This window comes from Dicentrarchus labrax, unplaced genomic scaffold (genome assembly GCF_905237075.1).
Source record: "Dicentrarchus labrax unplaced genomic scaffold, dlabrax2021, whole genome shotgun sequence".
NCBI classification, from domain to species: Eukaryota; Metazoa; Chordata; class Actinopteri; family Moronidae; genus Dicentrarchus; species Dicentrarchus labrax.
In genome coordinates, this window is record NW_026136706.1 from 11,403,464 (window position 1) to 11,426,278 (window position 22,815).

The window sequence follows — 22,815 nt, forward strand, 5'->3', positions numbered from 1 at the left end:
GTTCAGCTGTAGTTCAGACTGTTATTAGACTACTCTAAATGTGGATCACAGTTACTCTGCTGTTAGCATAGTTATGACAATGAGTTGAGGGCAAAAGAGGTGGAAGGAGGAGAGCTATCTGACAGCACCTTGACAGTGCAGCCAGGACACACGGCTCCTTCCCAGGGAAACACTTAATCCGGCTTTTAACAGCTTTGGCATCTGTACGTGTGTGTTTATGTGAGAGAAAGTGTATAGACGGGTGGGGCTAGTGCACTGACATACCTAATCCTTGTAAACTCTCAGGGCTGATGGAGAGTGTGCAGCTGCAGGCTGAGATATTTGTTAGAGAGAGAGAGAGAGAGAGAGAGAGAGAGAGAGAGAGAGAGAGAGAGAGCACTGTGTATGCGTGGTTGGGATGGTGGGTGTGATGTTAAGGTGTGTGTTCTTGTGCTCGTATGTGGGTGTGTGCTTGATCTATCATATGGAAAGACCAAAATCCATCTCTTCTAATGATCACTCAAACATTAAAGATAGCTTTCAATATTCAGAGCACACACAACCCTCTTAGTGTTGATAAGTCCTCTTCAAATCTAATATATATTCCAATCGCGGAGAGATTCCTCCTGACTAACCACACAGATTATAATGCTTACTATCAGAAGACTCCAAAGCTTTGCCAAACCATTTTGTCTTTTTCATTTGGACTTTACTTAAAGTGTGTAGCTTTTCATCCCCACTGCCCTTTCTCCTCATAACAACACATTACTGGAGTCCTGACTTATCTTCGGCCCAGACAAATGTAGACAGATTTGAACAAACACACACACAAAATCTATATTTACTTCTCATCCCTGTCTTGTCACTTTAAAGAGGTCATGTCTGGACGTTGTCACTCATAATACAGCCAAGCTGTGACAACACAGCAGACATCCGTCTGTATACGTATTGTGTCTACACACATCCTTCAGCATTAGCATATTTATCACACTGACAAGTTTCTTGTTTAGAGAGTTTATGATTGTTGTTTGATTGAGTGTATTTATTCTAAACTGTATGTGTATGTGTGTGTATGTGTGTTTGACCTAGAATTCTGAAACTTCCCCTTGGACGATCTCTTTAATATTGTTTTCAATATTTAATATCGTAAGTTAATACTCTTCATTAGATGATTTTTCCAGTGGTCAATCTACACTGTGACTACACTATCCTTCCTTAATTATGCTACCTAAAAATAGCAAATGCACCCTTTAAAGTATCCTGTAAATAATATCAACTCATATGTCCTTAAAACAAAGCAGGTACAAAGTGAAGCCACAACTGAGTTTTAACCAAAAATGCATCAGAAATGCTTCACAATATACCTGCTCTGACCACTCTGTTTAAATTCACAGCTCTTGCCATATGCCTATCATCATCGATATGATGGATTGTGTAAGTCTGACCTTGCTGTATGACAACTTATGAGAGAAATGTCCATCTGTTCACTCTGCCTAAAAACCACAAACCAAGTCTGGAACAAAAAAGACCTACAGAGAAATGGGAAAACACATAAAGAAGAAGAAGAGTATAGCTATGGGTTGGGGCCTGAAGGTGACAGGTAGAAATAAAGGATCTTGTGTCTGGTTAAAGAGAGAATGACAAAAGAAGACCAAATACATGATTGAGAGGAAAACAGACGAAAACTTGAGACACAAAAACATGAACAAATACAAAGGCAAACTGTGTAAGAGAAAGTGAAGGGAGCGGGAAAAGGAAAATAATAAATTGATGTATTACAGCGAGACTTTTGCGCATTCCTTGCTAGAGTCAGGGATTTCTGAGGTTTGGCGCTTTCTACTGCAGCTAGATTTATTTTACTCTTGGAATTTCAAAGTACCACTTCCCTTTGCCTTCTTATTCTTCTAAAGACTGGATGTGTGGAGAGGTATTTGTATAAAAGATTGATGGGAATTTTAGGAGCCCATCTTCACGTTAAGAGTGTCCGTTAAAAGGTTGAGATATTTTTTTTGTGAAGGAGGAAGACATTCGATACTGGTCGTTAAACAAGAGAATAGCGGCCAGAGATCGCCTTGTAAATGTCCAGAGCTGATGGTTGGAGTGCATATGTTTGGAGCACATAAACTATAGGCTAGTGTATTATATGATAAGGATATCTTGAGGGAGAGTGAGAAAGAGGGAGCAGTTTAGCGAGAAGTACTTGCATATTATCCATGTGTTAGGTAGCTACTATTTTGTATTCACACACTTGTGGTGTTGTGCACAGTATGATTTAAAATACATGTACCATACGTCCGTACACATGGTGCCTGAGCTCTTGTGGTCTTGTACTTTACAGTCTTAGGACCAACTAAAATCCGAGCCAGCCTAAACCTTCCAGTTTTTTGGGGAAAATCTTTCCTGAAAAACATTTACCGAGAATCAACCGAGCAGCTCAATCAGCGATTTAGATGGGATAATGTGACTCATCATGCCTTGAAAACTCTTGAACTACTTTTTAAACTAGGAGAGACAAAAAGAGGCAGAATTTGGGTTGATGTGTCTCTGAAGACCACTCTCAATTGGTATTTGCTATGTACCTTACTTAAAATGACTTATTTCCCTTAGTGTTGACTTTTGATAGATCATAATAAGCTAAGCAAAATGTGTGGGCTAGCTCTATTTTCTATCTATTTATGTTATAATAATTTTGTCCTGCCTTAAGATATTGAGTTCCATCTTGCTTCAGCATATAGTTCAAATAAGACAGTTATTCAACAGTGTCTGAATGATCTTGGCCACCATAATTAGTTAGTTAGATAGTTAAAGGCAGCTGGGCTTGCTGACTGGTCTTGAGCTTAATTAATGATCTTAAGATGATCATATACTTACAGTACTTACTTTCCAGGCAATTTCATTACTATTTACACATTTATTTATGAGTGACATAATGTTTGAGTGATGCACAGAGAATAAAATGCCTGGAACCACACAGCAGAACTGACGATAATCAAAACTGAACAGCGAGTCCGGAGGCCATTGACAAAGTGCTTTGTGGTACATTTTGCATTTGTTTTCTCTACATAAAGATTGTGTGAGAGTTTAGGTCTCTGTTTTGATACTGGTGTAGTCTTACTTGATATTCAAGACTTTCCAAAACTAACAGTTATTTTCCGTTAATCTGATGATTATTTCCGCAATTTTGTCATTAAATGAAAACAAATGCCTATCACAGTTTCCCAGAGCCCCATGTCTACAAATGTCTTGTTTGTCCAACTGACAGTCCAACATCCTTTACTATGATATAAAACAGAGAAGAAATCCTCACAATGGAGAAGCTGGACCAAGAAAGTAATAATTTATCAAAACTGTTGCTAATTAATTTATTTGTTGATAAAGTAATCAATTAATGAAGTAATTATTTAACCATTATCTGGCAGTGGTTCTCAGCTAGGTGTATGCAAGATTTCACTCTTGGCGTATTGGTTGTATGGAACGAACACTAAGACTTCAAAAATATGCGGTTTGAAGTTATTTCTGTTAAGTATGTCTTCCTGTCAGCATGCCTTTATCCATCTAGCAATCTACTGTGACATCTCACCGGCTTGGTTGGTGGTGATGGTAACAGCGGCGTACTGCCTCATCTTGGGTGCCAATGATGACACACCGTTCTGCGCTTCAATCTCAAAGGTGTAGTTAGTGTGGGCCAGCAGATCGGCCACTGTCACTGTGGTGTTTTGGAGGCCCGTGGCTCTTGGCAGAAAGCGAACATTGCTCCGGCAAGACTCACAACGCTGGGTCCCTCCGCTGCTGCCATTAGCAGCAACACCACGACAGCGTTTGCAAAGGACAATGAAGGTAATGTCCCTGCGCCCGCCACTGTCCTCTGGCCAGCTCCAGTCCAGGATCACTGAAGTCTCATTGATGGAAGAGATTACATTTCGAGGAGCCGAAGGAGGACCTGGTAGACAGAGAAGAGGTGAGATGGAGGTGAAAAGAGGAGGAGGAGGTCATTGGATACATAGGAGAAGAAAGAGGTTTTGGTTGGGAAGAAAGAAAGGTGAGTAGTAGAAAGGACACAGAAGAAAGGGAAGTGACAGGAGAAAAGTAGCATCAACTTCAAAAGGCAGACTGACATTAGATGAAATTATATTTAACAGCACAGTCATCTGCCAAGTTCATTTCAATGCCCACAGAATGCAAATTGAAAAAGAGGAATTCACTTCTCACATTAGAAAATATACAAAAGACTGTTTTACGCCATTTTACAGCCAATGTAATAAAAAATAAATACAATTCAATATTGTCTAATCTCTCAGCAAAGTGTGATTTTACTCAGAAACACAATATTCATACAAGTACTGTATGTATTCACACCTGGACACTGCCCAACAATGACCAAATGGGAGTTAAGTGCCTCATCCAAGGGCATAGTGAAAGTAGTTGCAGTAAGATGGTGCATACTGGTCAATTTTCCAGAAAGACCAAATCATTTCAAGGGGTCTTACAATTGCAAAAGTAGTGTACCTAGTTAGAGTGCTGTACAACGTATACAGAAGTATGTTTGCATTAATATGAGTCTGTATGTAATACAGTATGTGTCTGTTTCGATGTCTCCTTCTGGATCAGTACAAGAGGAGAAGGGCATGACACAGGCTCTTTACAAAAAAAGTCTATGTCAAAGTCAGGCTGACATATAAAAGTAAAAACATCTTATTACAAACAGATCTCTCTGAATATTTCCAGATTTTTATATCAAAGCTATGGCTGTAATTACATGGAGGACAAAACAAAACTGCCAAATAACTCTGCAGAGAACTTGAGCAGGAGGAGGAGGGAGATAGATTGAAATGGGCTTGGATTGTGTCTTGAGATAAAATGCTTTGTTTAGTTCGTTTGACTTGACAAGAATTTACTTCACTCCAAAACTATGCGTAGCTCCTGTCTTGGTAATCAAAAGAATCAAAAGAGTGAAATCAAAAGAAAAATACACAAAATGTTCAGTGAAAATCTGAAAATGACACTAGCGTATCTGCAAGTCTCACAAATCTAAACTGAAGACTTCTTAAGACATGTTTAATGTTGTAAGAAATCTAACGTGACTCTGAAGTTTAAGAGCAGTTTTTCAGCTCATAGACTAAATAATCTGTCACAAGGTATAATGAAATGAAATAAAACCAATTTAATTCACATTTTAATACACACTGAAGGGTTGGGTTATTACAATTACCATTCGAACTTATGGTAAAATATATGATTATCAACTCAGCCTCAACACAAATCACCAAATGCAAAGAATCTGGTGTCGTGTTATTATCATCAAAATTACATTAGATTAGGCACATTTGATTTAAAGTACATCTCATTATTAAATCTTTCCTAACCATTGAGATCAGAGCTAAAATTCAAGAGGCTCTCAGTCAATTCTAGTTTAGCAATAAACATCAAATGATTTGTCAAGAGCCACTGTCAAAATTAGTTGCACTGAATATTTGGTATCCTTTATTAAAAATGTATTCTTAAAAGTGAGACGTAAGAAGTATTTTCTTTGATACTAATCTGACCATGACAGCCCTCTGGTTCACCTATACAGCTAACTCCAATGACCACATCAAACCATTGGACCTGTAATCCCTATAAGATATTACCTGCACAGGCACGCACATGTACACATGCAGGCAATCATATACTAATTCCAAATGTCAAAATAATACATTGATGTGGAGATTAACATGTGACATGAATTATGGCGTGTAAGAATTGAGGATGTGGGAGTAATCTGCAATCCCTCACAAAGGGATTTATGTATTGACATTTCTCTTTCGGCTCTTTCCAGCCTCCTGCTTATACACTGGAGATGCCAGCAGACGCTGAAACTTTAAATTTTTGGGAAAAAAAGTGATTTCAAAGTGTCTTTCATTGAGTCACAGCAATGGCAATGATCAGTAAGGCAGACCAGCACGTGCATTTTTGTGCTAATTTGGAGGCGGTGTTGTGGGACGTAGGGGAATGCATTGATGCATTTTTAATTGGTGGAACTGAATTCTTGGGAGCGGACGAACTATACTTTATACACTGTTAAGACAGCTGTTACGAAAACGTCTCCTGTTGAATACAGCAGGAAATACCATACAGTTGAAAGTTTTTTTTTTTTAGCATTTAGGTTATTTCTTTTAGTTCAGTATTCTCATTTTCCTGCCCTCTGAGATTTTCCTGCAACCATTTTCAAATTTCCAGAGTCAATTCTAAACAACCTCTAACAGCACCGCTAACAGCACAATCCCCCTTCTGAGATAATCATGATCATTATCTTCTAACAACGTATCTATTCATTTGCAGCCCTTGCGTCGCTCAATCTGTCCCAATGATGTGAAATTTGCCTAGTTGACAAGATGGTGTTGAGATAATCACAACAGGGACCTGCCGTGACTGTCTTTCTAATTAGGATTCTGTCTATGGCTGTGGGCGTCAATTTGTATTTTCTACTGTTCTCCACACGGTGAAAGAATTTTTTTTTTCTCTAGCCCATTTAGTAACGGATGTATCCATAACCTGACATGAGGGAATGCAGTGATTTATAGTTTTATGGGGAATGCATTTTGGAAGGCTCACAGGAGGCATCTGCATCTGCAATCCATTTGCATCAGAGGCAGACAAAGGAGAGTCATGTAGAGTGAGTCATGTGATAGAGAGTTCTTGGGCAGCCGTGACTTTTGTGACCTTTCAATAGATAGGCAATTTAACGCTTTGTCTATTAGTAAGCTATTGTTACGGGTGAAATGGAAAATTACACTATATTGTCAACAATCTTCAATTATATGTGTAGGAATCCAACTATAAATGACGTTCCGCTAACAATAAAAATATACTGTAAACGCTATCATACTGTTTAAATGATAATAAAGGATATGGATTATATTTGCATATTACATATTATACATACCGTTTGTATAGGCAGCTTTCTCATCATTATTCAGTGTGAAAAGCATCTGAGAGAATTTTAGACCATCATAGGACACTAAAAGTCCGTGACAGCCAAACTAATGGGTTACATTGGCTCTTCAAGGCAAAGTTAAGACAGGTTTATTTGCATGTTTTATGGGCTAATGAGAAAAAAATCCCCCTACACCACATTGCAGGGCTTCTCTGGACAGATATCTATAATCATAGCTGTGGTCAGGGAGGAACCTGCATCACATCAGGATGCCACTGACTCCTCGTATAATATATGAAATAGCCCCAAATGTGGAGCTAATGGTGGTATAAAAGCACACTTACGGGTACAGGCCATGGAGGCAGGGTCTCCCTCAGCACGGAAGTAGTTTTTCTCACAGCCACAGTGCAGCGACCCCTCATGGTGAGAGAAACTATGAGGCGGACACTTCGAGCACTCCATATTCCCGAGCGTAGATTTGTAGAAGCCTGCCCTGCACACTGGAGACAAAAGAGTACAGACAGATGCATGAGTGCCATGCTGAACCAGCACATCGATAGCGATCTAATAGCTGCATTCTTCGTCAGAGCACCTATAACAGGCGGAAGGAAGAAATGAAAGATGGGGATTGTTTAATGCACTCGCACACACACACACACACACACACACACACACACACACACACACAACATGCGAGAAGAGGACTGAATGTAAATCTGCCGCTAATGTAACAAGAGTCCATCGACTGCTGGTAAAAAACAATAATTCTCTGAAATGTCTTTGTCTCTATTTCTCCCTCTCTTCATCTCTCAGAAGGCACAACATGAATAATGCAAATTGTCCCCTCAGATAAAAGGGCTGTTCTCTTTAAATATCTGTGGTATTAAATCTGCACTCAGCAGCTCTTTTAACTCCTACTCACCACAAAGCTGTTGCAATCTGTGCAAGTAGGGTGACACTCCACCTGTGTAAAGTATTGTATGTGTAAGTGTACGTGTGTTTGTGTGTCTGTGTAGGAAGAAAGATCAAGGGGACTGGGGTGGTTCTTTCCTTTCTCTGTCTATTTAGTTTCACCCCTTTATCGTCTACTCCTTTCTTCTTTTCTATAACAGGTTCAGACCCTTGTCGTCTTATCTCGACTTGATGATGGGATACAAAGCGTACGAAAAGCCTTTCTCCATGATAGCAAAGTCAATTTTACAGTAGGGTTTAACAGTGCTGTACTTCCATGCACTGGAGGTAGATCTACTGCCAGTATACAGAGGATTAAACAGCATTCAGCAAAACATTTAACAAATATGACAGAAATTCAATATCTTTAAATGTGACCGTGTTTAAAAGGTATCAGATGTTTTCAAATTCAATGCATTTTAATGGTAACATTGCATTTAGATCAGAAATTAATAAATGATTAATCAATATGTAGTTAATAATGTATTACAGTAAGAGATGACACAGATTGGACCTGATTTTTATAAACATACAAACATGGAACTTTTTAAAGTAATCTGATACTGTTGGATGAAAAGACAAACAAGCATGTTCTCGCTCTCTCTCTCTTTCTCTCTTTGTCTCTCACACACTTACACACACACACACACACACACACACACACACACACACACACACACACACACACACACACACACACACACACACGCACTAGATGAAAAAATGGCTAGCAGCAATAGCAGCAAGCCAGCAGAATGTGTGGGCTCAGCAGAACAGGTTTGACAGATCCCAGTGGTGGACAACACACTTCTGCAAAAGCCAACACTGCTGATACTACTGCCATATCCATCACTGACACTGGCACACCAAGGTCCCCCTGCTGCACTAAATACTCCTCTACCACCCCCTTTACACTGTGTACATGTGTGTGTGAGAGTGATAGAATGTGAAGCGGGTTTAAACAGTCCAATGTGATCCTACTGATGGAATGACAACCACAACACTTGCTGACACACACAAAACAGACCACCCTGATTGGAGGACACAGCAGGAAATTAGAATTGACAGCCAGTGCCCCCAGCCAATCAGGTAGAAGAAGGAGCGAGATAACTGATGGATCAGCAGAAATGCGCAATGAACATAAAATAGAAGCATGGAAAAACAGACAAAAGAAGATTAGATTGGATTAATCTCTTAACAGTAGCAGACTGAGCCTTCATCTGATTCATGAACAAGCTTTGACAGAGCATACATGCCCCTTAACAGTTCACCCTTGGATAACACCAAACAAAAATGCCTTCATCTTCATCGGGACAGTTAAACCACTGGGCTCACTTCCAACTGGACCTGTTTTCATTTAGCTACCGTATGTAGGCTACCTCTTGGCATCAATCTCACTGCGGATTGGAAACAAATCAATTAAGGAGACATGCATATTCTAAGGAAAAGTTGTTAGAAAGAATGTTTTAGTGTTCATATTTAGACGTTCCAAGTCATATTTGTATTAATGATGTATGTGGAATTTGCCTTATAGATAATGTTTATTTTTCTTGTTCTGTTACAATAACACATTAAAACAGATAAGGGCGATGAAGACAGTTCACTTATCTTAAAATGTAAAGTTGTAAACTTTATAAGCAGGATTTTCCAAAACCCTATGTGGCTCTCTTCCCACTAACTCTTTTGGGTCACAAAAATATATTTGCATTTTGAATAATTTCTCAGGTTTTAGCAAACTACACACACAGTAAATGGCACATTTGTTGGAGACTATTTTCAGCTGTCGATTAAAACACATTTTGAACATAAGTGTGCATATTTATGGTGCTGGGAGTTTGTGGGACTGACCAAAATTAAACTGCATTGCACAAGGTCATTGTAATGACATGTCACCCTGAGCAAGGGTGTGGCTCTGTGTGTTTAATAGTTTTTGGACAACAGTAGATGTCTATAGCAGAGAGGAATGAGCTGATTATTCTGTTCTTTGGCTACACTTAAAAGACATGTTAAAAGGATCAAGTTATTATTTAAAAGAAAATAGAACATCACCATAATTATCCTTTAAGCATGGCCCTCTGCAACTGCTGGAGGGACTTAACATCTTACTAGACTTGGACGAATGACTCTGGCAAGTCAACACTCCACAAACATACGAAAAACAGCCTCATTTCTACTTGAAAGTTAAAAATAAACAGGGACTTTTCAGCGCGTAACACAGCCGTGAAACTTATTAGGCACTGAGAGGATCTCATAAACGTTCAATGTAAAAATTAATAACCAAAGCTGCACTTACGGTATGAGGTTTTCATATGACAGTATAGTGATATGTTGTATTTTCTTGACCACAACCCTAAAAATATTTTTATAACAGTTGGAAAAGGATAATAAAGGTCCCATTTCTTCCTTGTGTGTCTGCCAGGTTAAAAAGCAGCTCTGACAGAGGCTGATGGTAAAATCAGATTTTGCTCACAGGAGGTTAACTACTCATCTAGAGGAGATGTGTTACACTGACATTCACCAGCAGTGTGTGTGCAGGACCTGGATAGTATGATACCGTGTGTGGTAGCGTGTGTGTACCCCAGGAGAGGAAACACAGTACCTCTTCAGATGACAGAGTATGTGTGATTAATTAAAACATGTGTGAAAATAACACATAGACACGCGCATTTCACAAGAGCATCGCTGCCCTGACAAATGAAAGGGAAAATTAAATATCTGCAGAGGAGAAAAATATGAAGGTTATCCCCCCGGAATCATCTTTTATTTATTTTCAAATCAATAACAGCAGCAGGAACAGCATGTAAGGACTGTATCACTGTCATTGTAAGTAGTCCTTTGTGATACACACACACACACACACACACACACACACAAACATGCATTCAACTTGAAATTCTTGCAAATACTCACACACTCACAGGGGTATAACACGACGTCTCGCTACTTTCACTTACATAATGACAGCTGAAACACAATCCCTTCATTCACTTTTGAAGACCAGTACACACTTGCGTTTACACATACACACACACACACACGCACACACACACACGCGCACACACACACACACACACACACACACACACACACACAAACGTGCACACAGACACATATAGATGCAGCAGTCACATGATATGGTGGTTGTAAAATAACTGGGGCTGCAATTTGCTCAATCAATAGTCTAGGTCATAGGACACCCTCATCAATAATTAACATGACTGCTGGATGGTCTAGTGGTCACATGCAGACCTTCTTTTTACTACACGTTAGTGGAAAACCAGACCTGACCTTGGTGAGACAGGATTTTGTTACCATGCACCTTTTAAAATGGGACTGATTTCGAGACAACAATGAGAATTAATTTTCCAAATTGGTCAGTGGTTTAAAAATGGAGCCTGAGATCTGTTTGAAATTGATAGCTTAAGCTTAGCTACACTTTTCAATGCTGAAAGTCTAGCAATGCATCCAAGAAATAACTTTAGAATTAGAAATCCATCACATGATTATAATCTCATTAGAAACATAGATAAGCTTTTAATAGAACATACTGTAATCATTAGAAAAAACGTGACCGAAGTTTGCACCCAGTATGTTACTTCTCACATGACTCGTTTCCTCTCGACCTCACTCGTTACTACTAAATTGATTCGTGTCACGCATGGAAAGTGGGAAAGTAACTCTGCCCTTGACCTTTATCTTTGTGTCAGCCAAACCCGAAGCTTCAGTTTTGGTCTCTCTCTCTCTCTCTCTCTCTCTCTCTCTCTCTCTCTCTCTCTCTCTCTCTCACACACACACACACACACACACACACACACACACTTCAAGGTTGAGTCTAACTGCAAACACAGCCGGAGAAAAACAACGACCCAACAATTGATTTCCTGTTTCTATACCACCTCCGCCTCTTTTCTTTTTCAATCTGACAAGATCCGAATGACTTTCACTCCCTCTCTCCTCCCCTTCCATCTTCCCTCCGTCCCCACCTCCCCTTCATCCTGCCCACCCTCCTCCAGTTCCTTTCTGTGGCTTTCCCTTCTCTTTCTTTAGCTTCGTGCTTCTTTCCTTAATTGGAATAGCTCTCTTTGAAATGGAAAAGTTATTTACTTTGACAGCTTAGGCATTTGGCTGGCGGTCTTATCCGGAGCCACTTGTAATGTTACTGGAAACATGGCAACAGTAAACATCTTGCCCCCCTGCCATGAAATCCCCCTTCGGGCCAAACAGTAACAAGTTACAGAAATCTGGAAAAGGTCAGTCTTTCATGAAACCATCGTACATTTTGGTGGGGAATTTTCACTGCCTAATAATTATGTCATTGTTTTAAAACAGTACATCATGGTATGACTCAGGCACATTGTTGTCTAACTAGAAAATGCTCTTAATAATGCAAGCATTGCTACATTTTCACCAGTGCAACTGTGATGAGCTTATTACCATCCATCCAAGTGTTTAAGACTGTTTCAAAGAGCCATTCATATTTTTCACATTTGAGCAGCTACAATACATAAATCTGTATTACCTCTAAAAAACCTGGAGACTTAAAAACAGCCTTAAAGCGCATATATTGCACACATTGGTATACTGAAGGCTCCAGTTCATAACTATATCCCTATAACACACAAAGTGACACAGATATCCATTATGCTGAATTACAATCAATTTGTTAAAGCTAATATGTCCGTAACCCGATAAACTGAACTCATTTCTGTCAGAAATACAAATGAAAGCAATCATCAAAATGGATAGGTTGTGTCTTAGGGCAAATTGCTATGCATTCCATCTCTCTTATGTTCAATTATTGTGTCATTTGCCAAGATAATCACACTGCGAACAATATTGGGGTTTATTCATATGTCAGTATGGTGGATAAATGTGCTTTTGCTTGCCAGTCTGAGCAGAAAAGTGATTCTGTACATCTGAAAGTTTCCAGAGCCAGTATCCATCAACTGGTGGACACATTAACTGTCCAAACTAACCCTTTAAAGTAATTCAATGTCTGCCAGAGTGATGAGAGCTGCCAAAGCTAATCAGAATATAACAAAGGCTTGTAATAGGCTCTCAGCTCTTAAGGTCGTAATTGCTGAGGATTTTATACTGCGGTCATTTCAGTCCTGTGCTGCCACAGCATAAGCTAGATGGATCAGGTGGGATATTGCAGGAAAATCAGCTGTATTTAGTGGTTTCTTTGTTAGAGATCTAAATGTCTGTAACTGTTCAAGTTCATCACTTCTAACTGGAATATTATAAAATGGGCACACTCAGTAGATCAAGGGTAAATATGTCATTGACACATTTGAAAACTGAAATAGCCTATTAAATGTCTTGCATGCTGTTAGAAATATAATGAATGCATATGGTGAAAGTGAAATATGGTATTACTGATCTACTGACTATGCTATCCTATCCCTAGTTCAAATTTCTCACTAAAATCAGCAATAAACCAGCTATGTGATAGGAAAACTAGCAACTGTTCTCATCTAGCTTTCACAGAGCGCCTTAAAATGGGCCACCAGATCAATTCCTGACCCTGACGTTCATTTTTATCATTGCCATGACCTCATCAGCTGCATTTTCAGCAGCCATAGAAATGAGTTGGCTTCATCAGCTGAGCAGTGGAGGGCCAGATTGGAGTTTGTGATGCTAACTGCAGGCCAATGGCCTGGAGAGACCCCGCTATTCAAGTCTGTTTATCTATACACACTCAAAGAGACTCTTCTGCTGCCTAGATGCAACGTGTGTATGTGTGTGTGTGTGTGTGTGTGTGTGTATGTGTGTGTGTGTGTGTGTGTGTGTGTGTGTGTGTGTGTGTGTATGATTCAGAGTCCAGAATACTAATCATTATACCACACAACCACCAGCAGTTTCTCTCTGTGTGAAAGAAAGTTACCATGTGTATGTGTGTGTGGTGTGTGTAGTGTGCGAGTGAGTGCGAACTGGCTCACTAAAGCTTAATTAAGTGATCTGATCCAACACTGATTTGCATAATAAAGCAGCCTGATGAGGAGGATAAGAGGAGGACGAAAGGATGTAGAGGAAGATGAAGGGAGATAGAGGAGGAGGATGAGAAGAGGTGAAAAAGAGGAGGGAGAGGAGGAGGAGGAGGAGGAGGAGGAGGAAGAAGTGCAAGGTGAGGAAGGTCTACATTACATGTATTGTAGCAGACAAGAAGAAAGGAAACACACATTTGTAAGTAAAACCACTCCAAGCCACATGGGATTTTACGATTTAAGCAACCTATGATATTGTGCTTGTGTATGAAGTGATACATCTTCCTGACTATATTTTGAAAAAACACAATGATTTAAAATAATTACTGTTCAACTGTGAAAGCAGTTATTTCCAGTAGATGAAGAGTGATTGATGTTATATAATCATCAAACAAGCAGTGTGTTGCCTGCACGAAATTAGATTTTAATTGTAGCAAATATTGCCCTTCATATATCAGTCTTACCTTGCAGAAGAAAAAACACTGAGCTCATTTCTTTGTTTCCTTCCTCTGTCTTTTATATTCCCAACAGCTCTGCTCAGTTCAAGGGAATGATTAGCAGAATCAACACATCGAACGTCTATAAGAATATACTTGTTTGCTGAACTGCTGCACTGTGGTATCAACCAACTGTTTAAATCTACTAAAAACATTAAGGGGCATGGAGAAGATACTCAAGATACTTTTAAATGTCAGAAACAATGGTGGAAAGATCTTCACCTTATATCAAAAAACATTTTATGAGTGCCTCTAACAATCCCATTAAAATGTCCGCCTGTTTACAATTATGTAAAATGACACATTTTCACATGATTATTATTTATAACAAGCTCAGTACAAGTCACCTTAGAACTGTGTCTCTAAAGTATGGAAGGATACAGCATGTGGCACCTTTCTTTAAAACTAAATAAATGGAGCATGAGAGAGAAATTGCCATTTTTATCAAAATAGCATTTTTGTGTGTGTGTGTGTGTGTGTGTGTGTGTGTGTGTGTGTGTGTGTGTGTGTGTGTGTGTGTGTGTGTGTGTGTGTGTGTGTGTGTGTGTGCAACTGCTATTATGTGAAGGACAATAAACTGGGGCAAAACAGGGCAAGTACTGCATAAACCCCACACACGCAGAGGCATGGATCAACTCCCTGCTGTATCCATCAAGGATGCAATAACTGTTCCCTACACTCTCCACACTCCAGAGGTTAGCCAGGTCAGTCAGAAAATCCAGGACAACCAGCGCAAACACATTCTCGCCCACACACACACACACACACACACACACACACACACACACACACACACACACACACACACACACACACAGACAAAGGTGATGTTAATTTCACTGCCATGGATGTGGGGAGGACTTTACCGCTCACATATCTGTCCAAGTTACATATTGATCACTTTGTTATGCCAATCTCTCTCTCTCTCTCTCTCTCTGTGTGTGTGTGTGTGTGTGTGTGTGTGTGTAATAGATGGGGAGATGGATAGTAGCACATTAGCACACATTTGTCTTGATTCATCACACACGGTACCATCACCACTGTTGACATTTTGTGTTGACATTGATGTGTGTGTGTGTGTGTGTGTGTGTGAATATCTGTGTGTATATGCAGCCATTGTGTTATGTTTAAAGATGACGCTGACCTCTTAATGCCCTCTCACTTGCCCAAACACAGACACACAGACACACACACATACACACAGATACACATTCCACTGTTAAACTCCTTGGAAACACACACTGCACAACCTAACGGGCCTTAAACCAATTTGCCTCCACTCATCCTTTACAGGACTATTGTACTGCTTTGAATACAACCGATAACCAGCCATGTACACCACACACACATTCAGACAAACACACTAGCTGTCGTCATCTGGGTGATTTAGAGTCGGACAGACCATTGTACCGTAATCCCATGTGTGACAATGGTAGCCGATGGCAACCATGTCACCATTTCCATGCTGATATGGGGAGATTGATGTGGAACTCAGACAGATGTCCATTCTTCGTTTGGCTTTCCACTGGAAAGTGGGGCAAGTATTTTAAAGTAATGCTTTTTATATACTGTAAATAATCCATTACAGTGCATTCACAAGTCCCATAATATCCTTTCTTTACATGAAAATCAGTGTAAGTTTGTAGGCTCTGTTTTCGATGACCTTTCTTTTGAAAAGCAAATCTAAAACCAAACATCCAGTGTTGCTGTCATCCTTGAAATCCTTCAAATTAAAGTGGCAGTTATTGACCAGTTACAGGAATTTGGGGATGAGGAGGAAAAGTTTGATGTAAAAACAAATAATTTGATGGAATAGACAGAGTATTATGGCTTGATACAGGGAAACATTGATATGACCACTGTCATTACCAGTGTTGCAACCACTGTCAGCAGTCTGATATGACTGAGGAATGGACTTAGATGTAAAGATACATAGCAAATGAATGGGAAACTGTAGTGAATAGGTACAGGGTAAAAGGGAGAGTGTGAGGAAAGGGGGATAAGGAAAAAGTGTTCCAATTGCATATGCATCTTTGTATCAAGTAAATATGTGTCTATATGTGTGTGTGCCAGGTCCTTTTTTGTAACAGCAACACCAGGACAGTGTTATTGACCAGTGCCAGAGAGGACACAATCTCTACTTTAAGAGAAAATAAGCCATCTAAAATGCTTCTGGACACACACACACACACACAATGATGGTGACCCACTTCACTCAATGTGCTCAGTCGCCAAGACTTACACAAAGAAATTGGCACTTGATTTTATAATCACACTGATACAAGACAGCAAACAAACAACTACACTATTCTAAACCTCAGACATGACTGATGTTATCAAATATGTTTTAAAGGTCCTTAGTGTGTAACATTAAGGAGGATCTATTGGCAGTGGAACGCCACAGGTCGCAATGTTGAACGACCCAGAAGGGATAACCAAACGCTGCCTGAAGATTTTTGGCAGCCACCGTTTCTCCTATACTTCACAGACCGTTCTCATTCCCAGGTCGTCAAATACAGACACACTGGTCCTTTAATGCACACAGATGTTATCATAAAACTCATATACTAAGTATATACTAAGAAACCCTTAACTGGAATTGAGTATGAAGCAACATTTTGATGATTTTGATCTTTTGAGCATAAACTTGTTGATTTAATCTCTTATAAGTATGACTTTGTGCTCTAACTCCAGTTTAAAGTCCCTCTAGTGTTTAATGTAATTCAGATGAAGAGATGTCCATATGGTTGCTGACATTGAGCCCCAGTCGGGGAGAAGCTACCCTGCCTGCAGAGGTCTGGGTGGAGAAGTGTAGTAAAGCCCACTAGGGAAGACCAATTTCACTGTTGGAGCACCTGAGGACAGCTGAAGGACACACACGTATATGCATACGCTGACAGACACCTACACACAAGCCTCAGTTACGTGGCTGCTGCCATATGCTAAAGAGCCCCCCAGGCTACTCTCACTTCAGACAACATGACATTCTGGCTTTCACATTGCCCACCACCCAGACCGGAGAATGGATGCTGGAATTAATTGAAAACTGAAAAAATTTTGTTCAAACGGATAACTCCTGGCTGTTGTTTTCTTGTCCTTACTAGGCATCATCATTGGGGAATTATTGGAAAAAGAAATTTCAGTCATAAATATATCAGTTTTCTTTTGTTTTCTCTCTCACTCACCCTCCTATAGTAGGTTTCATTCAGATACAAATAACGGTAACACTTGTGTTCTGCAGTAAGTTTCCAACATCTGCTTTGCATTTGTTGCCACGGGAGATGACATAAACTAAAAACAGGGACATGATCCATAACGGTTTTAACATTTTTCCACTGTCCAAAACTAAAACTGTTTCTTCACCTTTAAAAGATACTTAGTGAAGACTTTATTTTCAGTTCATGTATTCTAAAGGAGTTTTTGCCTTTAAAAAACTGTCGGGATGCATGTGTGTCGGGGCATATATGATTTGAATTTCAATAGAAAACAGTGTGGTTGGCCGCATTGATCAGACAATCACAGGTAGTGCAAAGCAAATAAAACAGCTTCTTCAGCAAGGAACATGATATACCTTTTCTCAAAATATTCATCTAAGACCACCATTTCACATGTATATTAAACCATACTGCAAAATAGCACAGTTTACCTCATATAATTAAATCACACCAAACCAAATATTTCACATATATCTCATTAGTTCTCACCTTGAAAGTGAACATCGCCTTATGAATCTCTGACAGGAGCAGGAAGGTCAGAATCTATTTGTTAAGGTCTGAGAATTCCTCTGTGTAGCCCATGCCTGAAGTGGCTAATAGGATTCTCCTGCATGCCACAGGGGATAAAATGAGAGGCAATTTGATCAAGGTCTCGTATAACAAAATAATAATCACATTCACAGCTCCATGCCAATGTTGCACTTGCAGTGTTGTGCATTCAAATTAGCCATATCCTATTTGATGCTTCCCAGCCTGACATTCTTATGTGAGAGCAAACAAAAGAGAAGAATTTAAAAGAAACACAAGTCACAGATGTGGCGTAGGTATGTCCACATTTGATCCTGTAGTTTTTCATTTTCATTTAAATTTAATTAATTTAAAAAAAGCAAGCAATCAAATAACCACTAAACCTGGAAGCTATACCTGGCCAAAAGCCTGAATGACGCTGTCATCCAAATGAACGTTTGTGAATAATTATTTGTTACATTCTTTGGACTGTTATTTGGAACAGCAGCCACTAATTATTTATACTGTTGTCATGGAAAAGCACATCTGCTGGATGGAAAGGATTTAAGAGAGTTACCATGGAGGAGACTTCATTTAGCTGCAAAACAAAATGTGAAAGTACCTTTTCTATTATATTATGTATTTTGTAGTCATGTACCTTACACATTACCTTTAAGGGAGATGAATTGAGCTGTTGTCCAACAGTAATAAAATATTTCTATTTTCACTTTCACTGAAGTTGTTCTGGTGGCTCAATCTTAGCAATTTCACCACTACCTTCCACATGAAAAAGCACCAAATTACACATACTAAGCTCGGTCTGGCCTCTTACAAAGTCTTTGCTACACACATAGCTGAAAGAAGCTTAATTCACAGTGATTGGTGGTCTATGGAATAACTATCTGGTCCCCAAAGTTCTGGGATTTGCTTTGGCTACAATATGATTCCTATTGAGTCTATAATGGCTAATAAAACAAGTTCTATGTTTTGGTTGGATTCTAGTGAGAATGTGATCATTAGTCTGAGTGTTGGTGGTGGTGAAGTCTCAAGGGTGTTTCCCTCCCTTGAACCCAATTCATATTGGGACAGTGTCCAGTCCCAGGTCCTTCTGGAAAGGATTAAGTGGGTAGAGAACATTCAGGAATTCATAACTGAACCGTTTTAGTTCATCATCCACTGAGAGTTGGTATGCAGGGCTTTGCGGAAATAGCACAATGGGGTCTCCTCAGGCAATAGGGACAATTGGTGTATTAGGAGGTTATGGTAGTGCTGAACTCCTCTATGTGACCGCCATGTGCACATATACAAATGCATGCATCTGTGTGTATCCATACAAAAATGTGTGACTGTGTGTGTGCAGTGGGATTCCTGGGGCAGGTGTCTCAGCAGTGGTTGGGCCAAAGCAGCGCTAAATCACTCCTCAACTGACACACCTCACCACAGGGTGTCCAGCCATGTGTTACTGCTGAGAGAGCGAGGGGGAGAGAGAAAGAGAGAGAGACCCAGGGGTAGCGGTTACTGGGTCACAGAGAGAGAGAGAGACAGAGAGAGAGAGAGAGAGATAAACCTCTCTATGAATCAGTATCTTGTGAATCTGAAGGTGTAAGTTATGTGTGTGTGTGTGTGTGTGTGTGTGTGTGTGTGTGTGACAGAGAGAGTGACAAAGAAAGACAGAATGTATATATACATGCTACAGTATGCCCTTGAAAGTGTGTTACTATATGCATGTGTGCAACCATTTGTGTGTGTGTGTGTGTGTGTGTGTGTGTGTGTGTGTGTGTGTGTGTGTGTGTGTGTGTGTGTGACAGACCAGCGCAGGTGAACTACAGACAGGGCCAGACATCCTGGCACGATCCAAGTACACATCAAGACTCTCGCCTTACCCCGACTCTCCACTGCCTCCTCCTCTCCCATCATCCTCAGCTGCTGCCATACACACACATACAATTACACACATACTCTACATATGCAAGGGTGCAACAACTAATTAAGAGTGTTAATTAGTGTATCATTAATTTTTCTTTACTGGTATGTTTTTAAATATCAGAAATAATTTGTGAATGGGCCTTTTTGTAATCCACACAATGCCACAAATCATATTCAATAATTGTATATGTATAGGCACAGAATCCTGCTGAGTGTGTAAACAACATGTTGTGTGCATAGTGTGTGTGCAGTGATGAGTCACCACTGATGACACAAGCATGGATAGTATTCACATGGGTCCATTCAAAACAAACTTCCTGTACTAATCTTAGAGCGCGCACACACACACACACACACACACACACACACACACACACACACACACACAAGCAAAGAAGCTTTGGAGATTTGTAAGAGCTCTGAAACAACACACTAGAGACCAATTAAGAATAAGAAAAATGACAACAGCTATATTAATATACTGTACGGAGACTATTTAAAAGGTCCAGCATGTTGAATTTAGGAGGATCTATTGGCAGCAATGGAATATACTATTCATAGGTTGTTTTGTTACATATATATGCTATATATATCTACTTCCAGAGACTGCCATGTAGAACCGCAATGTTTCTACAGTAGATAGACTAGATGCTACTAAATCCTACACACTGGTCCTTTAAGATGAGAGTAAACATTAAGCAATTTACAGTAGATACAAGAAAAGCCACTATGTAAATATAGTTGCAACAACTGGCAAGATCAAGGCAGCATCTGCGCATCAACTCAGCAATGTAGTGCCATAGACTGGACATGTGTTGTTGTATTTCAATTTCACAGGTTTTCTTAGGATGTTGGATTAAGAATAGTTATTATCATTGTAATGCCTTATAGCAAGTAGGAACAAAAATCATATAACACCCAAAAACATATGTAATGTATGAGGTGTGCAAAATGAATGTTGAAGTAACAAAATACAAATGTATGCGACAAATAGGATAAAATGGTCTGCTTTAGCTTTGGCATCTGAAAGTCAAAGTACAACAAACGTAAAGAATCGTGGAGTATCACACTCGTGTATTACCTTTGCTCAGGAATGACTAAGTCATGACTTTCTAAACTTTCATTTCTGTGACTTTGTGCCCCAGGGGTGCGGTGGTGTTTTGTGGTGGGGTTGAGACATTTGGGGAAGTGCAGGTTCAGCAGAAGTGTATTTCCAGTGTGGCACCCTGCAGTGCTAACGTTAGTGGGAGTCTGCGGAGCCCCGGCTCATCGCGGTGGGTAACAAAAGTTAAATAACCATATTCTGGTCGTCTTCCTCTCAAAGCAATGCTTACAGGTTTCACAGGAGTTGTTGTTATGTGCAAATACACACACAGACACACGCCCGTACTGTGCCGAAAAAGATATGCTCAAGCACAAGCACACATATTGAGAACATTTCGCCTCACACATTGTCTCGTTCTATTATTATCATTTTTGGATCTTGACGTGTGAATGTGTGTGTACAGAGTTAGCCGTACTGGTAGAAGTATTATTTCTTGAGGACTGAGGCAGCAATACAAAATGAATTAGCTTTCACAGTGTCACTGTGTCACGTCAGTATCAGTGCACATACAGTATATGCACACACACATGTGCACACACGAAGCACCTCTTTGGGGAGCAGAAGCTGAAGCTGACTCACACTGTCCACATGATATTGGCCTCTTAATAGACATCAGATACTGGCCAGTCTGTGTCATCCGCAGCTTCCTCCCAGACCACAGCTAGTGAAACTTAACTCAACACTCTGTAAAACGTGCAATTAAACCTGCCTCACCCTATCCTAAAAAACTGGACAGTTATAGTGTCTCATGATGGTCCAAATGTTGTTTCAGAAGCTTTACCCACCCCAGGAAGAGTCACCTTGTGTAGAAACACTGGATTTCTGTTTTTTAGTCTTTATTAAAATCCTATTATGACTGCATTGTGCCAAACATTTTAGTCAAACTCTTTCTTTTCCCACAGTCTATGCAGTTCCCTGTAAGGCTAACTGCCCATGTGGCTGGCTGCCTAACTGTCAACAAGAATCGGACACCAGCAAAACCAATCAATTAACCCTTGTTCAGCAAAATTATCCTTTCGTTTAAGCATCATTGGTTAGCGTTACTGTAGGTTAATGTTATGAGGAATGGCAAGAGCAAGAAAGGCTCTCACTGCAGCCATTCATCAAGGGAGAAAGTGGACATTCATCATAGCGTTGCTAAAGAGTCCTGCAAGAAATGGACTGCCACGGCCCATTTAAGTTCTAACCACAATTTGAATGCCTTTGTGTATTATTTCAGTATTAAGGAGCATTATTAAGGAGCCAAGTATATTGTTTCTTTCTATTTGACAAATTATTTGCAATTAGTGTACTGGCGAATATTTGGAAAAACACAAAGCTGGAAAGACAGTCTCTCTCTCTGTCTCCCTCTCTGTCTGTCTGTCTCTCTCTCTCTCTCTCTCTCTCTCTCTCTCTCTTTCTCTCTCACACACACACACACACACACACTGGTGTCCCCCTTAATACTGGGGCCAGTGACAGGCTGAAAGGCGAGAGTGATGGATGGGCAGGGCTTAATCACCTTTAATCAGCTCTGTCCTTGAATAATGATGAACAGCCCCTTTTACACACAGAATACAGAGAGAAAGAGGAAAAAAGACAGAGAGAAGCTTTGAGTTCCACACTCTTTGTTGAATTCATAAGTAGTGGCAGATGCCGTCCCTCCTCCTCTGCTTTCATTCCATACATCCACTTAGTCAATGCAGCAGATTCACGTTTTACAAGACCACTGGCTACTGTGTTCCTCTGCTCGACG

At 40.0% G+C, this 22,815-nt stretch overlaps 1 protein-coding gene across 3 annotated transcripts in view; it reads right to left on the reverse strand.

The window, feature by feature from the left end:
- epha3 (eph receptor A3) overlaps nt 1-22,815 on the reverse strand; it is a 98,198-nt gene that overhangs the window by 39,744 nt on the left and 35,639 nt on the right. For all 3 annotated transcript variants that reach the window (XM_051403097.1, XM_051403096.1, XM_051403098.1), the window contains exons 4-5: nt 7,237-7,392; nt 3,560-3,919 (exon numbers count right to left, since the gene is read on the reverse strand). In XM_051403097.1, the coding sequence (XP_051259057.1) occupies nt 3,560-3,919; nt 7,237-7,392 (516 nt within the window). The remainder of the gene's footprint in view (nt 1-3,559; nt 3,920-7,236; nt 7,393-22,815) is intronic.